The sequence below is a fragment of the Oncorhynchus gorbuscha genome, unplaced genomic scaffold (assembly GCF_021184085.1).
Source record: "Oncorhynchus gorbuscha isolate QuinsamMale2020 ecotype Even-year unplaced genomic scaffold, OgorEven_v1.0 Un_scaffold_167:::fragment_4:::debris, whole genome shotgun sequence".
NCBI lineage: Eukaryota > Metazoa > Chordata > Actinopteri > Salmoniformes > Salmonidae > Oncorhynchus > Oncorhynchus gorbuscha.
The window spans coordinates 35,001-61,818 of record NW_025744846.1 but is presented as its reverse complement, the minus strand read 5'-3'; the positions used below and the strand labels follow the sequence as shown (position 1 = coordinate 61,818).

General features: G+C 42.7%; 2 protein-coding genes across 2 annotated transcripts in view; one reads left to right on the top strand and one right to left on the bottom strand.

The window, feature by feature from the left end:
- The window catches only part of LOC124017140 (protein WWC2-like), a 35,179-nt gene extending 28,247 nt beyond the window's left edge, over window positions 1-6,932 (bottom strand). The window contains 1 exon segment of the mRNA XM_046332536.1: window positions 6,590-6,932. Within this exon segment, the coding sequence (XP_046188492.1) occupies window positions 6,590-6,723 (134 nt within the window). The 5' untranslated portion in view covers window positions 6,724-6,932.
- Window positions 6,933-18,131: 11,199 nt separating this feature from the next.
- Window positions 18,132-26,818, top strand: part of LOC124017143 (deoxycytidylate deaminase-like) — a gene marked incomplete at its 3' end in the record, with an annotated part of 38,684 nt that continues 29,997 nt past the window's right edge. Inside the window, exons 1-2 of the mRNA XM_046332541.1 lie at window positions 18,132-18,277; window positions 22,442-22,559. Coding sequence (XP_046188497.1) covers window positions 18,237-18,277; window positions 22,442-22,559 — 159 coding nt within the window. The remainder of the gene's footprint in view (window positions 18,278-22,441; window positions 22,560-26,818) is intronic.

The window sequence follows — 26,818 nt, the reverse complement described above, 5'->3', positions numbered from 1 at the left end:
TTCTGATAAGCTAATTTACATCATTTGAGTCAATTGAAGGTGTACCTGTGGATGTATTTCAAGGCCTACCTTCAAACCTCTTTGCTTGACATCATGGGAAAATCAAAAGAAATCAGCCAAGACCTGAGTCTGGCTCATCCTTGGGAGAAATTTCCAAATGCCTGAAGGTACCACGTTCATCTGTACAAACAATAGTACGCAAGTATAAACACCATGGGACCACGCAGCCGTCATACCGCTCAGGAAGGAGACGCGTTCTGTCTCCTAGAGATTAATGTACTTTGATGTAAAAAGTGAAGATCAATCCCAGAACAACAGCAAAGGACCTTGTGAAGATGCTGGAGGAAACAGGTGCAAAGTATCTATATCCAGAGCAACACAAGTCCGATAGACATAACCTGAAAGGCCGCTCACCAAGGAAGAAAAATGACTTAAATGTAAGAAGCCACTGCCCCAAACCCGCCATAAAAAAAGCCAGAATATGGTTTGCAACTGCACATGGGGACAAAGATTGTACTTTTTGGAGAAATGTCCTCTGGTCTGATGAAACAAAAATAGAACTGTTTTGCCATAATGACCATCATTATGTTTGGAAGAAAAAAAAGGGGGGGGCTTGCGAAGCACGGGGGTGGCAGCATCATGTTGTGGGGGTGCTTTGCTGCAGGAGGGACTGGTCCACTTCACAAAATAGGTGGCATCATGAGGCAGGAAAATTATGTGGATATATTGAAGCAACATCTCAAGACATCAGTCAGGAAGTTAAAGCTTAGTCGCAAATGGGTCTTCCAAGTGGACAATGACCCCAAGCATACTTCCAAAGTTGTGGCAAAATAGCTTAAGGACAACAAAGTCAATGTATTGGAGTGGCCATCACGAAGCCCTGACCTCAATCCTATAGAAAATTTGTGGGCAGAACTGAAAAAGAGTGTACGAGCAAGGAGGTGTACGAGCAAGGAGGCCTACAAACCTGACTCGGTTACACCAGCTCTGTCAGGAGGAATGGGCCAAAATTCACCCAACTTATTGTGGGAAGCTTGTGGAAGGCTACCCGAAACGTTTGCTCCAAGTTAAACCATTTAAAGGCAATGCTACCAAATACTAATTGAGTGTATGTAAACTTCTGACACACTGGGAATGTGATGAAATAAATAAAAGCTGAAATCATTCTCTACTATTATTCTGACATTTCACATTCTTAAAATAAAGTGGTGATCCTAACTGACCTAAGACAGGGATCTGTGAAAAACTGAGTTTAAATGCATTTGGCTAAAGTGTATGTAAACTTCCGACTTCAACTGTACCTGCCACACTATGGTGTGACTATTGAGACATCTTCTGACAGGTAGTCTGCCCCTCAGTGTGTGTGTGTGTGTACCACATTCCAAAAATTGATAACTCACTCACACCTTGGCTATCCACCCCGCACCCCACAATGAGATATCCTCACCTCACCCAACTGCCATGTCACACATTCTGTATCACCATACACACATCGTTGTGCTCTGAACCCGCATACACGCACACACAATGGCTAGCCCAACATCTCCATCAGCCCCATACATCACCTCTGGGCACCTCCTTCCCCCCTGCACAATAACCAAGACTGCTACAAATGACATGTCCAAAAGAGAGAAAAGTGTTCATCTGGCCCTTCACACGTCAAAGGACACATCACTGAGGTTGCCAGCCACACAGTCAGCAGTGGGACACAAAGACCTGGACCGGAGCTTGTTGCTGTGGCTGAGATAAGATGTCTGACTGACTAGCACCTTTTGATGCGTCCCGACCAACAGAAGAGGAGCCAAACGTCACCACTACAGAAAGGAGTGGGTGTGCGTGGGTGTGAAGAGGAGGTATGTGAGGGAGAGATAACAGGAAGACAACAGGAAAGGTGGGGTGGGACGATTGGACTGTACACTGTCGTCATGGTAACAATGATCCAAGGTCTCTGGGCCTGGGACTATTTCTCACCAGAACGTTCGGCTGAGGGGACATAAAGAGACTAAAAGAGACTCCCATTAGTCACAGTCTGACAGTATCTCCAGAACAGAACAGGCTGATTGTTGAATGGATGTGAGAAACAACCTGTAACTATCCTGACAACGGAAACCCCCAAATGTGAGTTAGTGCTTCGTTTCTGGCCAAAGCTAATTTTGCACATAAGCCTATCAGACCACAACAAAACAAGCTAGCTGCCAAGTCTCCAGACGGGCCTACTTTGTGGAAATTCACTTTCACACTAGAATGTTGACCCCTGTGTCAAGAGATGCTCTACAGAAGAGGTCAGTAACAGGCATGCAGGCTTTTGTTCCAGCCCAGCACTAACACCTAATTCAACTGAACGCTACAACCTTGGTTAGCTGAATACAAGTGAAAACATACAGTGCCAGGCTACTAGATAGAGACACATTGAAAGCATTCAGCATAGCCCCTAGGAATATGTTGGCCGGCCAGTGGAGGAGCAGGAAACCGTGGCCTGTGGACGGCCATGTGTCGCACATTACAGGACGCGGCCATGTTTTCTGGTCTCCAAGGCTACCACACACACACTCTTGTTTGTGTCTCTCTACCCTCTTCCCTATTCCCCCCTTCCTCGCTCTTCTCCCTCTCGATCAGACTCAAGCACAGACGCCAGCAGCTGTGAAAAGCCAGGATTTACATCACTTCTTTTATGATCGCCCCCCACCACCACCGTGCCAACAAAGTCATACAGAGCGCCAAAAAAATGAAGAAGAAAAAGGAGAGAGGGAAGACTTTTGTGGCAGAGGGCGTGCTTGTACAAATTCGCCTCAATTAAACGGGTCAAGCTCCAAGCAAAGAGGGCCAAGAGAATTTGTGCGTGTGTGTCTGCGTGTGTACGCGCGCCTGTGTGTGCATGGGAGGGGAGAAACTTGGGCTGGAGTCTTATCTCTGCCTCCTCTTCTGGAAATAAACATTTTTGGGGCTGGAGCAGTGAGGAGGGAGGCACGTTCCTCTCTTTTCTGGGGGATTTAGACAGGGAGGGAGGGCTCAGGAATGTGGTGCAGCACTCTGACACTGCCTCTTATTCTCCGCCACTCTCATAAATGTGAGATCTGGATGGCGGGGCCTTTCAGACGTCAGGGGGAGGAGAGAGAAAGAATGAGGGAAAAAGAGATAGAGGAAGGAGGATGTCTGAGGGAGAGTTGAAAGTGAAACAGAAAAGGGGGAGGCAGAGGGGGAAGAGTGAGAAAGAAGAGAAGGATGGAGCGCGAGAGAGATTGAAATAATTTGTCAACCACTGTAGAATTTGTGAAATACTGTAGAACTGACATTGTTTGCACAACGTTAAATCACTCCTGTCAGTTAGGCCTCGGCCAATGAAGCTCATTTAAATGTGAATTTGAGAGGCAAGGGAGAAAGGTGGGAAAAAAAGAGAGAGATTCCTTTTTCCTGCCAGGGTCCCCTCTGCTTGACTGAACAGAACAGATCTAGTCTCTGGCCTGACTGTAACCATGGGGATCAGAGGGTATGACTTGCAGGTGAAGCATGAGATTCATCTTATGATGAAAAGTTCCATCCTATGTCAATGGAGAATCATTTCTGGACAAATTATACAGGTGAGATGAGTTATTCTTTGTGACACACTATGCACGTCTCTGTTCCATCTACCCATCACTTCATGGTTATCATGATGCACTGGACCCGTACCTCGCAACCAAACAAAACAATATGATGGCGACATTCACCAAGTCATAGAACATGTCAGCAAAATGCATCAAGTCGCCTTCCTTGCGTTTCCAAGCCGTCTCCAAGCTGTCAACAAGCGGCCGCAATTAACACCATAGGCCTAAAACGGCATTGGATTACTACAAGCCAGTAGTGGTGTGTGTGGGGGGGGGGGTCGATACAGTTACACATTACAATATTATTTTTGGATGATATTATATTATTTGACTCCAAGCAGTCTGTACCTGTAGCTTGTTCTCCATCTTCTTTTTAAATAGTGAACCAACATGTTTTCAGCACCTTTATTTCCCCGACTGATCAAAACTAATTTTCTCATGGTCTCTCTGCAGCAGACATATAGTGAGCAACTCTGTCCATGTAATCTTGTTGATTATAATCTAAAGGCTAAACTGATCCTAGTTCAGCACTGCTACCCTGAAAATATTTTTGAATACAGGCCCTTAACCATCTTTGTGACAGACAGAATGCCTAGAAAGAAATGGTCTGTAGCATATCAGGCTGAAATAACTGGAGGGAGTAATAATAATAATTTATTTAAACTTGTATAACGCTTTTCTTTAAAGTAAAGAATCTCAAAGTGCATAGTAGGCCGGATGAGTAAGCTGATCCTAGATCTGTGCCTACCTGCAACATCTCTCCTGAAGAGGACAGTGAGGTGTGGCAGAGGTGGAAAGGAACAGGGCACGCCGCCAAAGCTACGGCCGCCGGTAACACAGAGGATATATTAGTCAGGCGAACCCTCTTATCACAGTACACACTATCTTTATAACCGTTATGTTCTTCACAACAATGTATCGACAGACAATACAGGGACAGAACCAATAGCAGCCTAATAGTAAACCTACATAACATGTGTTTACAGAATATATGATTTCTTCCCCTCAACATATCACGGCAAGGTCCTTAGGGTCGTGAATATCAGTAGGATTTCTGAGCCTGGGCCAAGATTGAGATTGTGAAAAGGCATTGAGTATGATTCCCTTCCACCCTGACACGGCATCTTAGCATTCTTGCCCGATTAACACCGTTCTAGAATTAGGAATTAGTCTATCATTCTAGAAAGTTCATATTCTAAAATGTGTAGAATCTAGATGCAGTTCAGGTGGAGGAAGGGAACTGTGGATAATGATGATTTGCTGGTCTCTGAGTGACAAGCAACTTGATGGATATCATTCACAATGCCTGGTGGTGTTGGTGGTGGCCTCATAGGAATGGCTGGCATGCCACCTATTATAGGCTAGCAGTTTTCTAACAATATAAGGCATTAAGACACACTATAGAAGCATTTGGCTTCAATTACCCTCGCTCGTGAAGCTTAGGGGGGGTCTGAGTGAGAGCAGACTGGAACATCCGTTTACAGCACAGTGTCACATGGCCTTCTCTTCAGACTCTTCAGGTTTCAATCAGCAACACACATCTGACATACATATGAGGCGTCAATATGACAACAATATAGGACTACTGTTGCGATTGATATGAAGCAAATTGAATTAAATAACAGAACAGGCTAATGACTAGAATGGTTAATTCATTGAGCGTTTTAATCAAGTGTTTAATCATGTTCTATCTATGCATGACTTGACACTAACGTACAACTAAATTAGCATTAACGAACCTCACATTTCCATAGGGCAGTCAGGCATCATCCTTCCATTATGGCCGTACTTTCTGACCAATTATCCTCATAATTAGAGCTTAATGGTTTGTCATAAGTGGCTTGTGTCGTGTGGTGAACCCAATGTAATAAAACCCTGGTAAGAAAGACCTCAATTGAATTAAGTGTGCATGTCAATACCGGCTAATGTACAGAATTAGCCCATTATTGAAAGCAATGGGCTGTTAGGTTTCTTCCTCCCCATGAAATTAGCCTATAATAATATGCCAATTAAATAGGCTACAGTTTAAGATAATTGTGTTTTGCATGTGAAATGTTTTTTTTTTATCGAACCAGGGTCTGTAGTGACGCCTCTAGCACTGAGATACAGTGCCTTAGAACGCTGCGCCACTCGGGAGCCCCTACATTTGGGGGATCTCAGATTACCATATTTTTCATGACAATTTAATCAAACATTTACAAAAGCCAAAACGATAACTTAGGGAAGCTGGAGCTTTATAAAATAAAAAATAAAAAAAAGAAGGCATAGATTCTTATCAGAGAGTGTAGGAGACTCCACTTTCTTCCTAGCGTTTGAGCTTAACATTGTAATTGTCTTTTCATAGATAGCTTATTTTTACTGTAATACATTTAGTATTGCTTTTATTTTGTACCGATTTGCGTCTCTGATCAAATGGAATCATACGCAGTAGAAGTTCTAGAATCTCAGCAACAACAGAGCTCACGAGTTTGCTGTAGTTGCATAAAATGAGCACGTTGGTTTGATATGCTTGCTAGCTCACAAGAATAATGGTGATAGCTATGGCTCGTTGAATCCTCATTGAAATTGTGAAACTAGCTAATGTTAGCATCGTAAGGAATTTATTCCAAACCATGGCATCAGAAAGTTAGCTATCCAGTTAGCAAACTATAGCTAGCTGCAAGCTACATCCGGCATAGCCAGCTGAAATTCAATGTCTAAACTATGCAACTAGCTATCAGTTATCAGAGTTTTTGCAATTGCTAACGTTAGATATGCTCAAATATCCTGCACGTTCTCGCAATAACATTATGCGATGCTAGCTAACTTAGCAAAGGCGTGTTGATAGTTTCACACTATAAAAATACAACTAGCGACTGTAACCGTTAACGTTACTGTTCAAGGCATTTGCTTGTTCGAAACCCTTTTGTGTCGTAAAAGTGTGTAATCAACTGTTCATAAACTGTTTACAAACGCTGCCCGTGTCAACTTCGCAACATTTCGCAAACAGACGCTCTCTTGCTTACCTGTCCCTCGGGTCTATCCAGCTTGTTTGTTTAGTGTTGTGGTCGATATAAAACACTTTTCCGTCAAAGTCCCTCGCTTCTTCCCAGCCGTCGGGTAACGGCAGCTGGCCATTCCCCTTCCTAGGCATGTTCATCTTCTAAAAGTTCCGCCATAAGTACGGTTTAAAAAAAAACTCCAGTGGAATACTAAAAAGCGACGAAAAAAAGTCAGCAAAGATCCATGTTTTGCGTTCCCCTGTCCTCCATCTTGGGTTCCTAGCTGAACACATAGGCCGGGACAGACCAGGACAGACAGACTTGACTCCGTTCCCAGCCAACGGGACATTAGCATGTCATTAGCATAAATCTATTTGCATGCGCATTCCTGAGCGTTGCATTCCTGCGGCTTAACCCTTTCCAAGACATCACCAGTGGAAAATGTGTGTTGTCAAGACAACTTGTTCCACTGGTCCCATCGAAGTATTTGGTCCCATCCCCACGTTCCCGTTCCCCATACCAGACAAGCGGGACACATTACACCGCCGCGTTAAATCGTTTTGTTATCGGCCGCTGTCGCTCTATGCAAGAACTGGGAGAAAAAGTTTTGGAATGGTGAAATATGCACCATTGCAAAATATAGGCAGATAGGATGATGGGACAGTGACAGGGATAAAATATGATATGTCCCCAGATAATTCAATATCTACATAAACTTGGGGAATAATTATCGAACATAATAATAGAGAAAGTTTAACAGAACTGCATAACTTTAAAGGGACAATCTGTGATTTCTGTAATACAAAAACAAAAGTATTTTATTGATGTCTATATTGAAGTGGTAAAAGGTCATTGTGATGCGAATAAGGGAGGGAAATTACTCCATTAGGGTGTGGCTCCTTAACTTTTTGTAAAGGGCATCCTATAAGCCTATACACTGGCTGTACAAAACATTATGAACACCTGCTCTTTCCATGACATAAACTGATCTGGTCAATATTAGGAAGGTGTTCTTAATATTTTGTAATGTTCTTAATGTTTTGTACACTCAGTGTATATCAGTGTTATAGCATATGTTATAGAATTACATTGTCTATTTCTGACTGTTATGGGTGAATCAGTGCATATTTCAGCTTTGTAAATAGGTCTGATGGATAGGCAACACGTGATTATCTAGAGACCTGCTGATTCTCACGCATAGATCAATAATAAAAGTAACAGACTAACATCATTGTTTTTGTGGCTAGTGAAATAATCACATTGCTCTTCACTCCTGCGGTTAAACATCAGCTGTAATCCTGCAAGGCATTATGGAGTCACACTACAGGGTACGTAGGCTACAAGACATCGCCTTGAGTGAACTCTGGGCCAGGGGGAAAAACACCAGTTTTATTCATACAATTTCAATTGCTTGTCTGTTCTCTTTGGGCTAGGATGCAATTTGACACATTTTCTGTACAGATATTTGGAAAAGGTTTATCTCCCCTTCAAAAGGAACTATAGTGAGACAATATATTTCTAGGAATACACAGACTGCGGATGTTTTTTGTTTTTCTCAAACTTTTCCCAACCATTCTCAACCAATTGTTACCTTTTTGTTAACTTCTGTCCATGGCAATATGAATCCTTTTTTTACTTTATGAGAGAACCTTTGATCCCCCTGTAGGTGGGCCTTTTCAGAATAAAATGTCACTCTCTGATCAGAGCTGGGATATGTCTTTATCTCAGAGTCTGTGTGATTTTCGGATGTGAGGTACACAGCACCTTTCTCTTTCCTTTCCTCGTCTCATCAGCCTCGCAGGCTGCTCATTCAGACCTGCACCGCAGGCTGCTCATTCAGACCTGCACCGCAGGCTGCTCATTCAGACCTGCACCGCAGGCTGCTCATTCAGACCTGCACCGCAGGCTGCTCATTCAGACCTGCACCGCAGGCTGCTCATTCAGACCTGCACCGCAGGCTGCTCATTCAGACCTGCATCGCAGGCTGCTCATTCAGACCTGCACCGCAGGCTGCTCATTCAGACCTGCACCGCAGGCTGCTCATTCAGACCAGGGAGGAGACGGAGAGGGCAGTCAGGTCAGGAGGGCAAGGCTGGAAATATTGTTTGAAATTCAAGGGAGCAATGGAGTAATACAGAGAGGTAGATAGAGAGACAGGCAGAAGGGAGGAGAAAACATGGAAGACAGGTCAGTGTCGGGCAGAGCCGGAGATATTGTTGATAGGACATTCAAGAGAGAAGTTGGTAGAGACAGACAGGTAGAGACAGGGCGGGAGGAGATGGATGAGAGGTCCCAGTGGGCACAAACTGTTTGAATCTATGTTGTTTCAACGTCATTTGTCAACGTATTGTGACTTGGAATCGATGTGAATAATACATGGGATTTGCAAAAAGTCATCAATGTAAACTGTTGTTTTGAGGGTGAAATTTCAACCAGAGAATTACATCATCATGGTAATCTCAATTATAGACAAACCCTTATATAATATGTTGAATTTGTACCTTTGGAATAATGTTAGATCTTTAATGTCATATCCACTATCAGAAAAAAACCAATAGGCTGGGCAGCACCTCCTACTGGAGAGTTAATCGATCTACAGCTATCCATTTGGTCTCTCATCCAGGGTGTTAACCAGTCCTGCTTGACTTTGATATTTGTCACTGACTACTCGCAATGTGCAATCATGAGAATTATTATTGAGAGATCTCTTTCATAACGAAATAGATTCACTGTTGCTATCGAAGTCATTCCAAAGGGTAGGCTCAATAAAGAAAATGAAATCTAAGTCATTCCAAAGGGTAGGCTCAATAAAGAAAATGAAATCGAAGTCATTCCAAAGGGTAGGCTCAATAAAGAAAATGAAATCGAAGTCATTCCAAAGGGTAGGCTCAATAAAGAAAATGAAATCGAAGTCATTCCAAAGGGTAGGCTCAATAAAGAAAATGAAATCGAAGTCATTCCAAAGGGTAGGCTCAATAAAGAAAATGAAATCGAAGTCATTCCAAAGGGTAGGCTCAATAAAGAAAATGAAATCTAAGTCATTCAGACCTATGTAACATTTGCGAAGTCAACAGCTATTGTTTCAATTCAACCCAGGGTTCAACTAAAAATCGACGTTACATATAGATAGGCCTTGGGCTTCAAGCTTTGGTTGATGTCAAATGTAATCTTAACTTGCCTATTAACTTAACAAATGATATGTTGGATTCACGTCTCCCAACTAAACCAAAAATACAAAAAAGTTAAAGAATAGGATGAATCCAGTGGTTCAGATGGAACTATCAAAGCATTCGATACATCTCCTTTAACGTTGATATTTGGTCGCGCTGTCAACCAAACACAATTCGAGGTGACTTGTAATACAGTAAATTAAGGCTATCTTACAAACTAACGTAACAGTTTTTTTTGTTAAACCTTAAAACGAGTAACTAAACCATGGCCACATTTTGAGGTTACTGTAACTATAAAAGTCTAATTGTGTAATCATAGAAAATATGTATGTTCAAGCTAACATGCAAAGGTCGCAGTTCTGTGGAGATCTTCACAATATAAATACCTGTCACGGAATCGAGAACAGCATTGATCACTTGCAAATGCACTTTCAATGTATTCTCAACTGCAATCCAGGTCATTTGGTTGTGCTATAGATGAAGCACAGTGATAAGACATTAAGTTGCTGTATAAATGCAAAATATCTGACATTGTTTTCCCATTTGAACTTTATCGTGCTTTTAAATTGTCGAGAGCGCGGTGACAACACATTTAGATGACAACGAAGCAAAACATCTGACGTTGTTTTTCTATTGGAATTTGTGCTTCTAGATAGTTGAAAGCATAGTGATAAATCATTGGGAATTCAGCAAACTTATGGCAGTCTTTTCGAGGGGGTGAATAAAGGCTCGTGGATCAACGTCTCAACAAGAAATGTCCACGTTAAAATGACGTGGTGAGCCCAGTGGGGTGGTAAAATAAGACAGGACGTTTGATAGATGTTGAAAGCAATACATAGATCAAGAAGAGTTGGAGAAGAAAGAGGGAGGAAGAGAGAATAGCTCAGGAAAGGGTGCCATTTCTGCAGTGCTGCTGACTACGCAATATGATGAAATAAATCATTCTCACATCGCTGCGGGTAAACATCTTTTGTCTTTTTGTTTTTTACCCACTATCTCCAAACTCAATTTGGTAGATCAGGGACATTCCCGACCTTTTGATCAGATTTTCTGAACGTGCAGGAATCAAATTAGTAGAAAACCAAAAGCTTCTACGTTCCTTCCATATCGTCTGTCACATTTGATAAATGAATACCAGTGGATGCTGCTGAGAGGAGGATGGCTCATTCCAGACATTATTATGAGCTGTCCTCCCCTCGCCAGCCTCCACTGATGGATACTTTAGGGATGGTGACTGGCTGCCATCTTAGTTTTGGTTGGAATAGCAATGCCCTTACAAGTAAATCAAGTAAACACTTGAGTAAATGAGTGATACAAAGTCAATTAAACGCAGGTGGTTCCACACAGGTGTGGTTCCTGAGTTAATTAAACAATCAACATTCCGTCATGCTTAGGACCATGTATAAAAATGCCTAGTTGCTCATTATTTTGGCTACCCTGGCTGGAAGAAGAGATATCAGTGACTTTGAAAGAGGGCTCTCAAAGGAGCATAGGGGGTATGTGTGTCTTAGTCACCAGAACACTGCTCTTTGACCTGGTAATGAGGACCGAAATGGAAATAAGTCTCGTTAATTTATTAATTCATGCGTTCCTTTGTTCATCCATCCACTCATCCTATTTGTTCATTCATCCATCCTTTCACCCACCCATCCATCCAGTCATTATTTTATTTACCCATCAATCCATCCATATATCCTTCCATGCATTCACTCATCCATCCATTTCACCTGGTACAGCTCTTTCTGGGTGACCAGGGCATCCTGGGCTACTGTAAGGTACTCCTTCAACATCCTCTCCTGCTCCTTCCTCCACTCCGCCCGGGGGTCCTCTAGCTGGGTACTCTCTAGAGAGGGGAGAATGTCATCAATGAGATCTACTCCCATAAACAAATGATGATGATGGTGATGACAATACTTTATTTGTAGCCTCCTTTTGTGTCATACAGCTACAGCACGCCAGAACACTGATTCAGATATACAGGTAACTGCCAAAGTAATGGAAACACTTGAGAAAATGAGGGATACAAAGTATATTGAAAGCATGTAGTTCCACACACGTGGGGTTCCTGAGTTAATTAAGCAATGAATATCCCATCATGCTTAGGGTCATGAATAAAAATGCTGTGCAGGCTATTATTTGGGCCATTATTTTGGCTACCATGGCTATGCCCCCATAGGATTAAATATTCCCCCATCCACAGGGCACGAGTGGTAGGATGAGCTGAATGGTTGGATGAGCAAAAAAATATGGAAACCCTATGCCATGGCCGTCTCAGTCACCAGATCTCAACACAATTGAAGACTTATGGGAGATTCTGGAGCAGCACCTGAGACAGCGTTTCCCAGCACCATCAACAAAACACCAAATTATGGAATTTCTTGTGGAAGAATGGTGTCGCATCCCTCCAATAGAGTTCCAGAGACTTGTAGAATCTAAGCCAAGGCCAATTAAAGCTGTTCTGGAGGCCCGTGGTGGCCCAACGTCCTATTAAGACACTTTATGTTGGTGTTTCCCTTAATTTGGCAATTACCTGTACATTCTAACGAACCAATAGACGCTTCTTTAAAGGTCACACAAAACCCTTTCAAGAATGTCATTTCAAACCACCAAGACAGAGAGATACAGTATCTTCCATTCATTTCAATATTTTCAGGAAAATACAGATAAACACTTGTTCATCAGTTCTCTCCATAGACTTCATTGTGTGGTGGTGGTGAAGCTTTAGCTGCTAAGCACATTTCTGGAGAGTTAGGTCAGTGGGCTCTCCGCTCTACTTGTGGTTTAACACGAGAATTCCGCAGCATTCTTGTCGTCGGTAGTCATGTGCTACATCCCAAACAGAACCCTATTCCGTACATAGTGAGATAATGTATGGGTCCCTGGTCAAAAGTAGTGCACTATATAGGGAATAGGGTGCCATTTGACACTCAGACATGGCTTTCTTCAGATGCTACCTCTGGTTCAATCCTCTACCACTATTAGCTAAGCTGCTAAAATTGCTCTAATGGTAAGTAGAGCTTTGATGTTGCTGAGAGCAGTTCCCCCCATCTTTCCCCACTTAAATCACCCCCCCCCGCCACCCCTTCAAAGCCAAAGTCATCTGAAAGTTACCTGTTTAATCCCCTAAACTCAATGTATCTGCAAAAACATTCCATTGATCAATTCTGCTACAGCAGAATTGGCTAAATCATACTCAGACGGACTAGAATGCAACAGTAAGTTGCATAATGGTTACATCTATTTTAGCAGTAATCTGTCACACCATACATTGACATAGGATATCGCTCGAGTACTTTTACAGATATGGACACCTATGGTACGGCGCTAGGGCACGACGTCAAGGGTTAAGGTATGATGTAATTGGATTGAAGTTGATACCTTTGTTACCCTTCTGGAAGTTTCGTTCCCATCCGTTGCCTGTGTGTAAGTCTGGCCGAGTGAGACTACCTTTTCGGACCAGTCAGTCAAACACCATTTTGGCTGTGACTCTTGAGAAGGGCACCATTGTGAGTTTGTGACATGGTCAACACGAGGCAGAGGGAAACATCTTTGGTGAAAATAGAGCCTGCATCAAAGAGAGAGAGGAGAGAGGTGAGAGAGAAAGAGTTAGTCGTCAATACTCTCGCTATTCAACTCAAACAAACACCTAAACAAACTGCTGAAATACATATTTACGTAATCAACTACAGCATGACTGATGCATTCCTTAGGAAAAAGCCATTTTAATCTTAATCGGTTTAGCAACAGTGGAATTCAATGCATCTGGCCAATATCTCTTGGAGATCCATTCCTCCTGAAAGTGGCAGAAGGGGGAGGGAGAGGGGCAGAGAGAGAGAGAGAGAGAGAGAGAGAGAGAGAGAGAGAGAGAGAGAGAGAGAGAGAGAGGGGGGGGCAGAGAGAGAGAGGGGGCAGAGAGAGAGAGGGGCAGAGAGAGAGAGAGAGAGAGGGAGTGTGCGTACTACAGCAGGAAGATTTGTGACCTGTTGCCACAAAAGAAAATACAATACAACCCATATTTATGTTTATTTATTTTCCCTTTTGTACTTTAGACATAATATTGACATTTTAAATGTCTTTATTCTTTTGTAACTTCTGTGAGTGTAATGTTAACTGTTAATTTTTATTGTTTATTTCACTTTTGTTTATTATCTACTTCACTTTCTTTGGCAATGTTAACACAAAAAAGTCCTTGAATTGAATTGAGAGACAGGCCCATACCATATGCCAGACCACCTGAGCATCGGGCCTATGACCCACAATGCAGTAGTTCATTTCCATAAAAAGGAACCATGAGCACCAACATGAGAAGTTCATAGGAACGAATTTCAAGGGAAATTTTCTTGTTACTTACAACGTCATGCTAATCACATTAGCTCAACCGTTCCACAGGGAGGGTCACCGCTCCGGTAGAGGTTAAAGGTATTAGAAATACATCTAAACACAATAATGTTGAAGTAAAGTCCCCTTGCCAACTAATATCAACTCATATTTAATTTGGGATGAATTATTTGCCGTCTGCAAGTTTAAGAATCAATGCCTTGTGCTTTGAAATTCCTTTACCAAAAACCCACATACTGTATCTTTAAGATGTTTTCTAATTTCAAGGCACAAGGCAAAGTTCCCAGAAATAACAAGTAAAGATAGACATACCAATTAGCTAGTGTATTTACTGATATACATTTTTGTTCATGAATTATAAAGTGATTAAAACTCATAATTCTGTTACCAAATCTGTAACGGAATTATTGCAATTGAATTGGCTACAATGGGAAATCATAGTAGCCACAAACCATAGCTAGGTCACTTGCTACTGTCTTCCCTTCCACTGGCATACTGTTGTGTACAGATCCAGTTCATTTGACCTCTCCTGGAATTTACCGACACCCATCCTCGCTTTCCATTTACTGTAACCAGCTTCTGCACCCACTGAGCACCGACCGACACAGGAAGCCAAGGGACATTGAAAAGTCGGTGAAATTTGGTCAGTTCGCCCTGGCTTTAATTTCATCGTCCACAGACATCGTTTTTTTAGTCCGGACCGGCCTTGATTTCAACATCCACAGACCAAATCTGAACCAACCATAGACGTCTATGTTTGGAAAGCCCAGTACAGTACAGTGAAGCATAGTAGAGTACAGTACAGTAAAGTAAAGAAAAGTATAGCGTAGTTCAGTACAGTAGCCCTACAGTACTACAGTAAGGTACAGTTCAATAAATGTACTGTACTCTCCTGTACTGAACTATACTCTACTGTAATATACTCTACTCCAGTGGTTCCCAACCAGGGGTACTAGGTCCCCTGGGGCTATTTGACCTATCCACAGGTGGCACATGAGAAGACCATAGGACTAGTGGTAAAATGCACGAGGGGGTAAATCAGGGTTACTCCGGGCAGAGAAAAATAGTTGGTGGTACAGTAACCTAAGAGATTGGGAACAACTGCTCTACTCTACTGTCCTGTACTGAATTCTACTATACTGTACTCTGGTGTACAAACTTGTGAAACATTAGACGTCTATGATTGGTTCAGATTTGGTCTGGTCGGGACCAACCAAATCTGTAGGCCGTCATTGTAAATAAGAATTTTTCTTAACTGACTTGCCTAGTTAAATAAAGGTTAATTCAAATAAAATAAAATAAATATGGTCTTGTTTGGGGGCAGAAATCATTATAATAATAGTCAGTTTGTAGAATAATAGTCATATATGCAAAGGAAGATATTGTATATTTCTCCCTTAGTGTACCTATTCAGAATGACATTCATATCTATAATGATGTATTTCTGTGTAGTACAGATCAGGGACCCATGATGTAATTGTGTTACCATATTTCAGTTACCAGTGGAAATCCACTTCACTTACTGTAGTTCAATAACCAAAATATATTCTTTCAAACTCAAGGTGTCATGTCACAGCTGACACCCCATTCTTTCTGCAGACATCTTTGAATGTTAATTCAGAGCAGATATTTAACATCGTTTTTGGAAAACTTAGCAGCATAAAAAAAGAAGGGAGATTGTACCATAATTCTGTTCCCAAACACATCTGCATCAGGGAAGAACAGTTTTTAAATATATATATATTTTTTTCATAATACAAAAATCAACTTACATTGCTACATCAAACATGTCTAATAAACCAAACACTGGTATTAACAATGCTCAAACATACAAAAAAATATCAATAAAATAATACATAAAATAAACAATTTAAGTGCAATTATATTCACTCTGAAAAGATTGTATTATAATGATTCATAAAGATGTTATTCTTGTTGTTATTCACTAGGGTTAATGTTTTAATACGATAATTAAATTCAATCAGAAAAATGTGTAATTTTGGTATAGAATTTAGGAATTTTTGTTTGTGTATAAAGTATTTTGGCAACAAGGATAAAAAAATTAACAATCATTTCAGTGGTTTTGCTATCATTGCAATAGTAACATATATGCCAAAAATATAGGCAGTGTTCATAATGGTAAATAAGTACTTTGCAAGGTTTTCCCAAAATTCTGACACAAATTTTTATTCAAAGAACAAGTGAGACAGATTCTCACCTTCTTTTTCACAGAAAACGCAGATATCATCAATAGCCACACATTTGGAAATCATAGAATTACATGGATATATCTTATGTAAAATGTTGAAGTGCACTTCCTTAACTTTGTTTGGTATACAGTATTTGTAAGGCCTTAACCGTGCAAGTTGGTTTTGTGAATGAAGAATTTGTCTTATATATTTATTACAACAAGATCTCTCAAGTAAGCCCACGCCTTCCAATCTGAGTTCTGGATAAACTTTGTGATCATTCCCAAAATTAAGATGAGATTTCATATGTGTAGTTAGACCACTGGGTACGGCTTTGATCACAGAAATAAACTCTCTGAATTGTATTGGAAACTCTTTAAATGTTATAAATTGTTCATATGTGAGAATATTACCCTTGTTGTCGAAAATATCAAGAACAAAGTCAATATCCCTCTCATGCCAGCTGGGGTAGAACAATGAGTCAATCACCACCTTCCGGAGACACCTGAAACCCCACCTCTTTAAGGAATACCTAGGATAGGATAAAGTAATCCTTCTCACCCCCCTTAAAAGATTTATAATATAATAATAATAATAATAATATTTAGATGCACTATTGTAAAGTGGCTGTTCCACTGGATGTCATAAGGTGAATGCACCAATTTGTAAGTCGCTCTGGATAAGAGCGTCTGCTAAATGACTTAAATGTAAATGTAAATGTAAAGTTATGTTTGAATTATTCCACAAAAGAGCTTTATGTGGGGAAAAATTGTGCAGGAAACATATTTTCCAGGCCATTAAAGCTTGATGGTGGAACCTAGCCAATTTAGCAGGTAATATGTCAGGAATATCATTACATTTCAGTAAAAATTGAAGACCTCCCAATGTATTACAGGTACAATAACACCTCTGACTCGCTGTGACGACACACAAAGCCACACAGCGAACTCCTTGTTTTGTCTGTGGTTTTAATAAGACACATGACTGCCACGTAGTGGCCGGGGAGGATATATTATGTCCCTCGCTTTATTGTTTTTTTGATCGTATGCAGCAATTTCTTCAGTTTACAGTGGCAGAGAGCACACATTTCGCAGGTTATACATATTGTTCACGGAAGTCCACATTGGAAGACTATCTGTAGTTTGGTGCGCTCTACAGATGTTTGTTCAACAAGACAACCACGTGTACTTACACATTCACTAATATAGGCTGGGGGTTGGACCTCATTACAATTTCCAGCTTGGGAGATGTTCATGCTTGTGCTGTGTCTTACGTCCGCGTCTTTCTTTTCCCAACGCAGTTATTAAGCCAAAACCAACGCTCCCGGTGTTCTACTACGCTCCCATTGACTAGCTGGCGTTGTCTCACTCATAGGCGATCAGCGCAGACAGTGACCTTCCAAGGTATGGATGGAAAGTGTCATTTAACAATAAACTGCCTACCGTCATGCAGACCTATTATTATCATGTTTGGTAACATTTGCCCGTGTATTTATTTTCAGAGTTTCAATGAGTTGTAAAAATGTCTCCGAGAACTCTGCTGAACTCTCTCAATTGAAGGTCCGCCAACCTAGGCTACTTAACGTTACAAGCTCGGTATTTGAAGTTGCTATATTATCAGTAGTAGCCTATTATCAGGTAAAATAATATGCGTATTATTCTCAATTTCTCAAATATTTATTAGCTAATCGTTCAGTTGAATGCACTCTGCTACAGCCATTGAATCTGTCTTTGAGCGTTTAAGGGACATTATGTTATTATATTGTCAATCTTGAAACACGGGGAAATGTTACTAATCAGTGGCTGATATTTCGCGCTTGGTGATATTGACTTCCAGACTTGGAAAGCGCTCAACGCCTTGTGGAACGCCCCTCGGAATAACAAGGCGTGGTTTTGTTTTGACTGTGTTGGGGGGAAAAGAAATGCGCCCTACGCCTCATCTGTACAGTGTCAGTTTGGCAGCTCAGAAGCAAAGATGAGCCAAGAAATGAAGAACGAGGCAACCCAACTAAATGGGTAACTCTTATGTGTTCACGTTGAAGTTCGCAGCGAATTGTTAGTTTGGTCACATGCGTTTTACAGTAGTACCAGCTAGCTAGGCTAAGTTGTAGTAGTAGTAGTAGTAGTAGTAGTAGTAGTAGTTAGCTAGCTCCTTCAGATCTCTGATAGCAACACACAACTTCAAGAAATCCACATAGATGACGTTTGTTGTTAGCAGCATTTATAGCTAAGTTACAATACAGTATATTGGAATAAGGTCACATACAAGCTAGGCACTTAGCTTTAATGTATACATACCGATAAACTAACTTCATTGGGATCAAGGCATTTAGTGAGAGTTGTGGGAATAACGAAGAGGGAAAAGTGTGTTTGAGACTGGGGAGGGTTGGCAGCTTCAACTGTGTGTGTGTGTGGACACAAAGTCAGAAAAAGGATTTTCACACCTTAGAAACCTCTGTAGCTGTCCTCATTCTCAGGATAAAATATAATCTATCCCTCTTCAGACATGATTTTCACTTAGTTTCCGTGCACTGTCTCTCAGTTTTATATTTAGCATCAGGTAATATCTTTCCTATTCCCCTTAGTTCCCGATCCCATCTTGGTGAAAGACATGGGGGCGGGATGTGTAAGATGTAGAATTATGGATCCTGCATAAGCCGTGACACACACACACACACACACACACACACACACACACACACACACACACACACACACACACACACACACACACACACACACACACACACACACACACACACACACACACACACACACACACAGAGTTTCTCTTCAGCCGAAAATAGTACAATATGAATCCGTGGCCCTCAAAAAGGGATGATGTGTGTCCCACCTTTCATCCTTATTTGAGTGTGTGCCCATGGAATGGCAGCAGTGTTGGCACAGGGCATAAGCTAACGAGCAGGAGGACAAACACACACATCCCACACAAACTGCTCCCAGTCCCAACCACACTGTCACTCTGACTCTGTGTCAAATGTCAAACACGAGGAGCACTCTAGCTCAACCAGTAACATGCCCTCAACTGTCTCGCACACACCTGGAGGGGTTCCCGTCGCCCAGCAGAGTGCCAGGGGCCCAGAAAGGTTAAGGGGTCCTGGGCCAACCCCTGTGGCCCCTGGCCCTCTTCACCACCCCTCTTAGCTGGCTGAGGGCCCACTTTGGCTGTTTTGATCCCCCAAAATGAGCCGGTGCCTCCCAGGGCCTTTCCACAAGCTCGATAAAAGTCTCTTTGCACCGGGATTTCACGCTGTTATGAAGGCTTGAGTTCCGGATGTGGTTGATTTGAAATCTGGATGGCATTTTGAGACTGGTTGCATCAGGTTTAGTCTTCATCACAGATGTTTTTCAGTGTACGGCACACCGCTGTTCTCTCTATTTTTACTAGTTCAGCCTTCGAATGTATTCAACTCTCCACCCTGCTTACGCTTGTATCACCTTCATTGATGTGAAGAATGCTTTGGCTGAAGGCCTATACCGTTTCCATGTCAACCCTCAGCCTGAACTCTTTAGGCTGCCTTCAGAGTAACTGTTGCTTGCCATCGCATTGACAGTTTGCTCATGTTCTTCAGTCGACCTCTGGTTTTGCATCCTCATCATTGCCGTGAAGAATGCTGAGGCTGACGGCTAGGAATATAAGCCAGGCCTATTCCATATCTACTCTGGACTGGTTGCAACCATACATGTCCTATTAAATTCCTAATTCTATGGTAGCAACCATAGGGTGCATGTACGGAGTTGACAGTTTGGTCGCGTACCTCTGACCTTTCCATCCCCACGCAACGTGCACGTTGGCAAACTTGGCATCCCGAGGTGCCTTCCTGCCTTCCCTAATACCACTCACTATGTCGACCTTCCCTTTCTGACCGGCTTTCTGCACTTTCACTAAGCCAGGTAACCTAATGCCTTCATTTAGATGTAGGCTCCTAGGTCCTATTTCGACGTGCTGCTTTGAAGCGCGCTGATAGCCTAATCCGTCCGCTCATTAAGCCAATAAGGAATGGGCATTTTTGGGAATTATAAATCCCAGAAGGGAGACCGCCCAGGAAGCATTATCCCATGGCATGTTATCTCTTCTCCCAGCAGCTGTACGGTTGAAAGTCCTGTTTAGGAAGGCCGGCCACCGTTCTGCAGAGAGGAGGACCTCTGATATGACAATCTGGTGCATGGGAAAGCCAGTAGAGCCCAGGGGAGCGAACACACTAATGTCCTGGAGGGAAGGGTGGACTGTGAGACCAGAGCAACAGCTGGCATTGGAGTAGCATAGGAGAACCATAGAATTACAATGAATTGAACTTGAGCAGCATGGGATTGGGCACTGGAATGTCTGACTGTTCTAGTCATTGTAATTCTATGTCAGCATTTGAACATATGGCAGCAGGACGATTCCAGGGTTCTGAAAGACCGCGTGAACTCTGTCAGGTCTCAGGTGGGGCGGATTATTAAGGTTCTCGGCCGGTGCGGTGATGCTTTAATGAACGATGAGAAGGAAGACCCATCTGCACACATTGACAACAGAAGACATTTACGCTACCACAGCTTCCCCGGAGACCAATGCTGAATTAGATGTGTCAAGGAAGAGTCAGATGCTCTCCTTAAAAAGCTGGAGCAGATTGAAAGTCTGCATTGGAAGGTGGAGGCCGACTCAACTGAAAATATGTTTCGACGAATGTTTTATGATTCATTTAATGTATTATTCCTCTCATCTTGCTTATTAAACATTTTAACAAATCAAATCGCTACATCAACTGTAAATGATTTTACAAGAGCCTCTCTCACGAGATTCTCTCGGGTCTAATTAAATACAAATGCCACATCATTTGATCAAGCCGCAATGAAAAGGCGCAAACAAGTAGTTTATTTTGTCTTTTGTGAGACGACGGACCTTCGGCCCTATGATGTGGGCCCCTTAATGCGCCCGAACGACTGGAAATGTCACTTTAAAGTTTCCCCGGTTTGACAGTCTTGCTCTGCATGCTGGCAACCATTAGCCAATTTGAAATGTAGGGACGAGATCTCCGTCTGAGCTGTGGAGGAGTTCAAAGTGTCAGACGCCGAACGTATCCCTCTTTCTCCCTCCATCTCTTTCTCTGATCCCTTCTTCATTTCTTTCGAGTCCAGTCGTGTCTGCGGGGGGGGAAAGGCAGATGTGGTGCGTTGCCGGACAGCAATGGGTCTCGATCGGCCCTATTGCCCTCAGTCGGCACTCTTTTCATTTCTTTGTTGTGTGCCAGCCAGGTGGGTAGGGTTTAATTGCCAGGTCGGAAACGCACGGCCGAGAGATCACACCCCAAACTGTGGAGGAGCTCAAAGTATCCCTTCCTCTTCTGCTGTGTCTTTGGATCCACTTTAGAGAGTGCTTTGTAGACCGGCAGACATGGTATCTAGGCCTAGATCTATGGCACGATCCGCCCTAGGTTGGCGATGGGTAGTATTTAATTGCTGGTTACTGCTGCTTCAGTTTCCAAGGTGCTCCAGTCTGACCCAGTGGGACTTTCTGCGACTGTACCCATAATAGCTCCCGGTTCCTGTGTCTGGATCCGTAATGGCGGGTGAGTGGCCTGGAGCACAGCAGTGAAGAGAGGATATAATGGTTTTCAAAACGCGAAGAAGATACGCTGGGATAGTGAGGGCTCTAGACAGGGGTGTTGTAATTATAAGGAGTGGGCGTCTGTTCTCCGTGGGGTTAAGACCCAGGTTTGAAGCCCTTTGAATCGATGCGTGTGAAGTGTCGGTCTGAACTTGTCTGTGTGCGGTTTGCCGGCACGTGTGTTCCTTTGTAAAGGACGGAGACCGAGACGACATCATGCTGCCCTCAAGTGAAACACGCGACCGATGCCCGACTGCTCCTTTTTGACCAACAAGCATTTTGAAGATTTAATTTTTGTTTTACTCCATCCCTCCCTACCTTGTCACTTTCCTTCTATTGTCATCTCCTATCCCGAAGACTCACCTGCTCTCCTTCCCTCATCCTCCCTCCTTTGTCTTCTCCTTCTCCCCTTCTCTCCTCTATTTCTCTTCCTCACCTTTCTTTCGCCCATTTTTCTGACCTCCATTTTATTTTGTCTCCTTGTTTTTGTCCCCCCCCCCTTCTGACCTTTTCTCCGTTTTCTTCCTTTCTCTCTATCCATCTCTTTCTCCTTTCTTCCCCTCCATTAGGACCCCGGCCTCTGGTTCCGCTCAGACAAAAAAGTGTGAGGACTACCTGGAGTGGCCTGAATATTTCATGGCTGTAGCTCTCCTGTCAGCTCAGAGAAGCAAGGATCCCAGCTCACAGGTAAACTCACACACACAGCTCAGAGAAGCATTCAAGATCCTAGGTAACATCATCACCCCCTACACCACCTCTTCATTGATCCTGACCCCCCCCCCCTCCAACCCGCTTTCTCTCCCTTTCTCCCTCTACCATGGCTGTGTAACGTGTCCACAGCCCCGCCTGTTATTAAATATGAATCCAGATGCCAGGCCCTTCGCCCTTAATAAAGCCCCCCCTGCCTTTCAGATCAGGCCCTGGCACGGACGCCACTCTTTGACACTGCCGGTCAAGACGGCGGCGGGTATTTGATTGAGTTCCCAGAGTTCCCCCGGCTGTGGGGCGAGCACCCGGTTTGGGCGGTGGTGGGTGTTTCAAGCGGTCGGGGGCCTTAGCCCTTGTCTGCCTTAGTCAGGGATTGGTTAGCTGGTGTAGGCCTGTTAGCTCCAAGTTGGATGTCGGTTTTGATTTTTTTCGACACCTATACCCCCTGTCTGCACTGCGCTGTCTAGTTTGATGATCGACCTAGAGCTTGTTTTGAAATGGATTTCTGACCCACAGAAGTGGATGGAGAGTGAGGGATATTGGAGAAATAGAGGGAGGAAAATGGCTACAGGGCAGAGATGTTCAATACTTTTTTAATGGTTCCTAAAGTATTTGGTCAAAAAGAGATGTCTTGTGGGAAACCTGGACTATGCAGGGTTTATTAGGGAATATTTAATTATTCGATACAGCTGTATGAAAGTGTATGTGCATTGTGCACGTTAGTGTGTGTGTGTGAGTACAAAAGTCTCTCGCCCTAGCCCCGTCCCCTGTCACTCGAGCACATTTGTTGTTGCTCGACCACGAAACACTTGCGCTCAGTAATATAAATCCACAAGCATTCTCTGATTACACAATTAGTTTGATTCTTATATCTGCAAACAGCTAGTCTGTCTTTTCTTAGCAAGTTGCCATTAAATCGTGTTAACATCTAATGCTAATTGCTAGTTATAGCTAGCTAATAAATGTATTGAGTCAGTGCAAACATAGCTAGCTATACATCCTGATACCAGTGACGGTTTAGGCCTAAATCAGTATGTTGTTTGTGGAACATGCTTCTAAACCACAGAGTATTAGGCAAAGCATGAGTATGTTAGCTACATGAAGTAGCGAAGAGAACAACATTTCATGTAGCCAAAGATATTAGTGTCCCGAAGGGAACACTGACCAACACTTTGGTTCCTACCCTGTCACAATAACTCCTCCCTAGCATTTTCATTTGTTGTCATGTCAAACACTCTATGCCCACTATTATATTCTAACTCTAGAATTTAAAAAGTAATAATAATATTTCCATGATTCCAATAGTTCACCCAATAGTTTTGATCAGCAATTGCAACATTTGGTTAAAAATCGCAATTTCAAACATTTGCCAATGTTGTGCAGCCCTATGTGGCAGTGTGGATATGATCTCAAATTAGTGCAGAAAATGCTGAACATTTCTGAGTTGAAGTTGTATTGAACAGTATAAAACAATAAGAATGTTGAGAGAGACCCATTGAAATCACTTAGGAATGTATGTGTTGCCATCCTAGGGTCAGGCACTACTCATAAATCACATTTTGTATTTGTATAATTCAAAAACATAAAACACCGTCCAATAACGTCAAAATATGAACCACAGTTGAAGTCACTTGAAACTCTCAAAGAGTTGCAGTCTGTTTTGGAATGAGTGGCCTGTAATAAACCAGTCCTGAACATCTCTAAAACTAACAGCATTGGTGTTACCTTAGATTGTAAACTGTCATGTTCAAAACATATCGATTCAACGGTTGTAAAGATGCGGAGAGGTTTGTCCGCGATAGAGATGCTCTGCTTTTTTGACACCACACTCCACAAAGCAAGTCCTGACAAAACTAGAGCCTGCAATCTTAATTATTGTCCAGTCACGTGGTCGAGTGCTGCAAGGAAAGACCTAGTTAAGCTGCAGCTGGCTCAGAACAGGTCGGCACGCCTTGCTCTTCATTGTAATCAGAGGGATGGTATAAATACTATGCATGCCCAGTCTTTTTTGGCTGAGAATTGAGGAGAGACTGACCGAATCACTTCTTCTTTTTATAAGAAACATTGTTGAAAATCCCAAATTGTTTGCATAGTCAACTTACTCACAGCTCTGACACACACACCACCAGACATGCCACCAGGGGTCTTTTCACAGTCTCCAAATCCAGAACAAATTCAAGAAAGTGTACAGTATTATATAGAGCCATTATTGCATGGACCCCCCCCCCCCCCACATCTCATATTGCTCAAATTAAGAGCAAACTTGGATTCAAAAACAGATAAAGCAACACCTCTCCCATATTTGATCTAGATAGTTTGTCTGTATTGATATGTAGGCTACATGTGCCTTTACATTTTCTTTTTTAATGTAGGTCTGTCCTTGAGCTGTTCTTGTCTATTAATGTTCTGTGTTATGTCGTGTGTCATGTTCTGTGTGGACCCCAGGAAGAGTAGCTGCTGCTTTTGCAATCGCTAATGGATCCTAATGAACTACCGTCAAACATTAGAAAAATACCATGATATGCTGCCTCTGCTCCTCTGTGATAAGCTCAACCCCAGGGGAAGGAATGGGAACGGAGGGAGGGAGAGACCAGTGGGGCACAGCAGGGTGTCTATGGATCCAATAATCCTCACTCCATCTCGCTCTATCCAGGTGCCCACTGACTCCACCCCTGCTGCTGGGAGTAAGTGCCTTCAGAAAGTATTCACACCCCTTGACTTGTTCCACATGTTCTTGTGTTAAAGCGTGAATTCAAACGGGATTTAATTCATTTTTCTCTCTCACCTATCTACACACTATTCCATAATGACAAAGTGAAAAAAATCAATTTCTTTATATCACAAACTCCCTAGTCCTTGCCGATGACAAGCATACCCATAACATGATGCAGCCACCACCATGCTTGAAAATATGAAGTGGTACTCAGATATTGAATTTCCCCCAAACATAACGCTTTGTATTCGGGACATAAATTATATTTATTTGACACAATGTTGTGGATCCATCTTCAGTTTTCTCCGATCACAGCCATTAAACTCTTAAAGTCCCCTTGGCTTTGTTGTGTGCGTGTGTGTGCGCGAGTGAGTGAACATGAGGTGCATGTCTGCGACTGTCTAGAAAACCTCCCTGGTCTTTGTGGTTGAGTCTGTGTTTGAAATTCACTGATTTGACTGAGGAACCATACAGATAATTGTATGTGTGGGGTACAGAGATGAGGTAGTCATAAAAAAAATCATGTTAAACACTATTACTGCACACAGTGAGTCCATGCAACTTATTGTGACTTGTTAAGCAAATGTTTACTCCTGAACTTATTTAGCCTTGCCATAACAAAGGGGTTGAATACTTATTGACTCGAGACATTTCAGTTTTTCATTTATTAATTTGTAAACATGTCTAAAAACAATTCTACGTTGAAGTTATGGAGTATTATGTGTGTTTGTAGGCCAGTGACCGAGAATCAATTTTTCTGCCTGTAACACAACTGAATGTGGAAAAGGGAGGAAATTTCAACCACCAGCCTTCTCTAATGACCTCTCATTTCTAAACTAGTTCAGGATGTTGTCTTGTCTCCACCTCCAGGAGAGAGAGAGAGGTGGAGGCGATGGGGATTAGAGGAACGACAGAAAGAGACGTTTTTAAGCCAGCCAAGCCTTCCCTGATCAAAACGGTGCGAGGATGAAACAGAGGGTTTGGAGCTTTAGTTGTCTATCCTTCCTTTATTTTCTCCTCTTTTTTTCCCTCTCGGAAGAAAGGGATATCTGGCTCCGTTTCATGTCTCTCAGCGACGGGTCCTCGCGAGGCCTCTGTTTACAGACCGCCACGGGGGGCCCGAAGGACGAAGCTTCCGCCTTTCGCTTTTGCCACAATCACCCCCCGTTGATATCTGACCACCTTAGTTGACGCAGTCCACCCACAAGAAAGGATGGTAGCTTATCCCTCAGTGAGCTCTCTCTCTCAGCCACTTTCTTAGTCCCCTCCCGTTCTGTCGATGTGGTCGTGTGTACGCTACAGCCTCTGTTTTAAGGCTCGGCTCTCTCGCTAGCCTCTACCCTCGTCAGATGTACCCTTCAAATAGCCCCCCGACATTAATTCAGCAATGCTCTCTAGACAGTCGCATGTGTGCACAAAGCCAAAAGGGACGCGAGTCGAGACTGAACTTAATTTGATCTCTGATCTGAACAGCAACACTACGTATCATCTTCGAGCTTCGTCTGACTTTGTTTTAGTCAGTCCT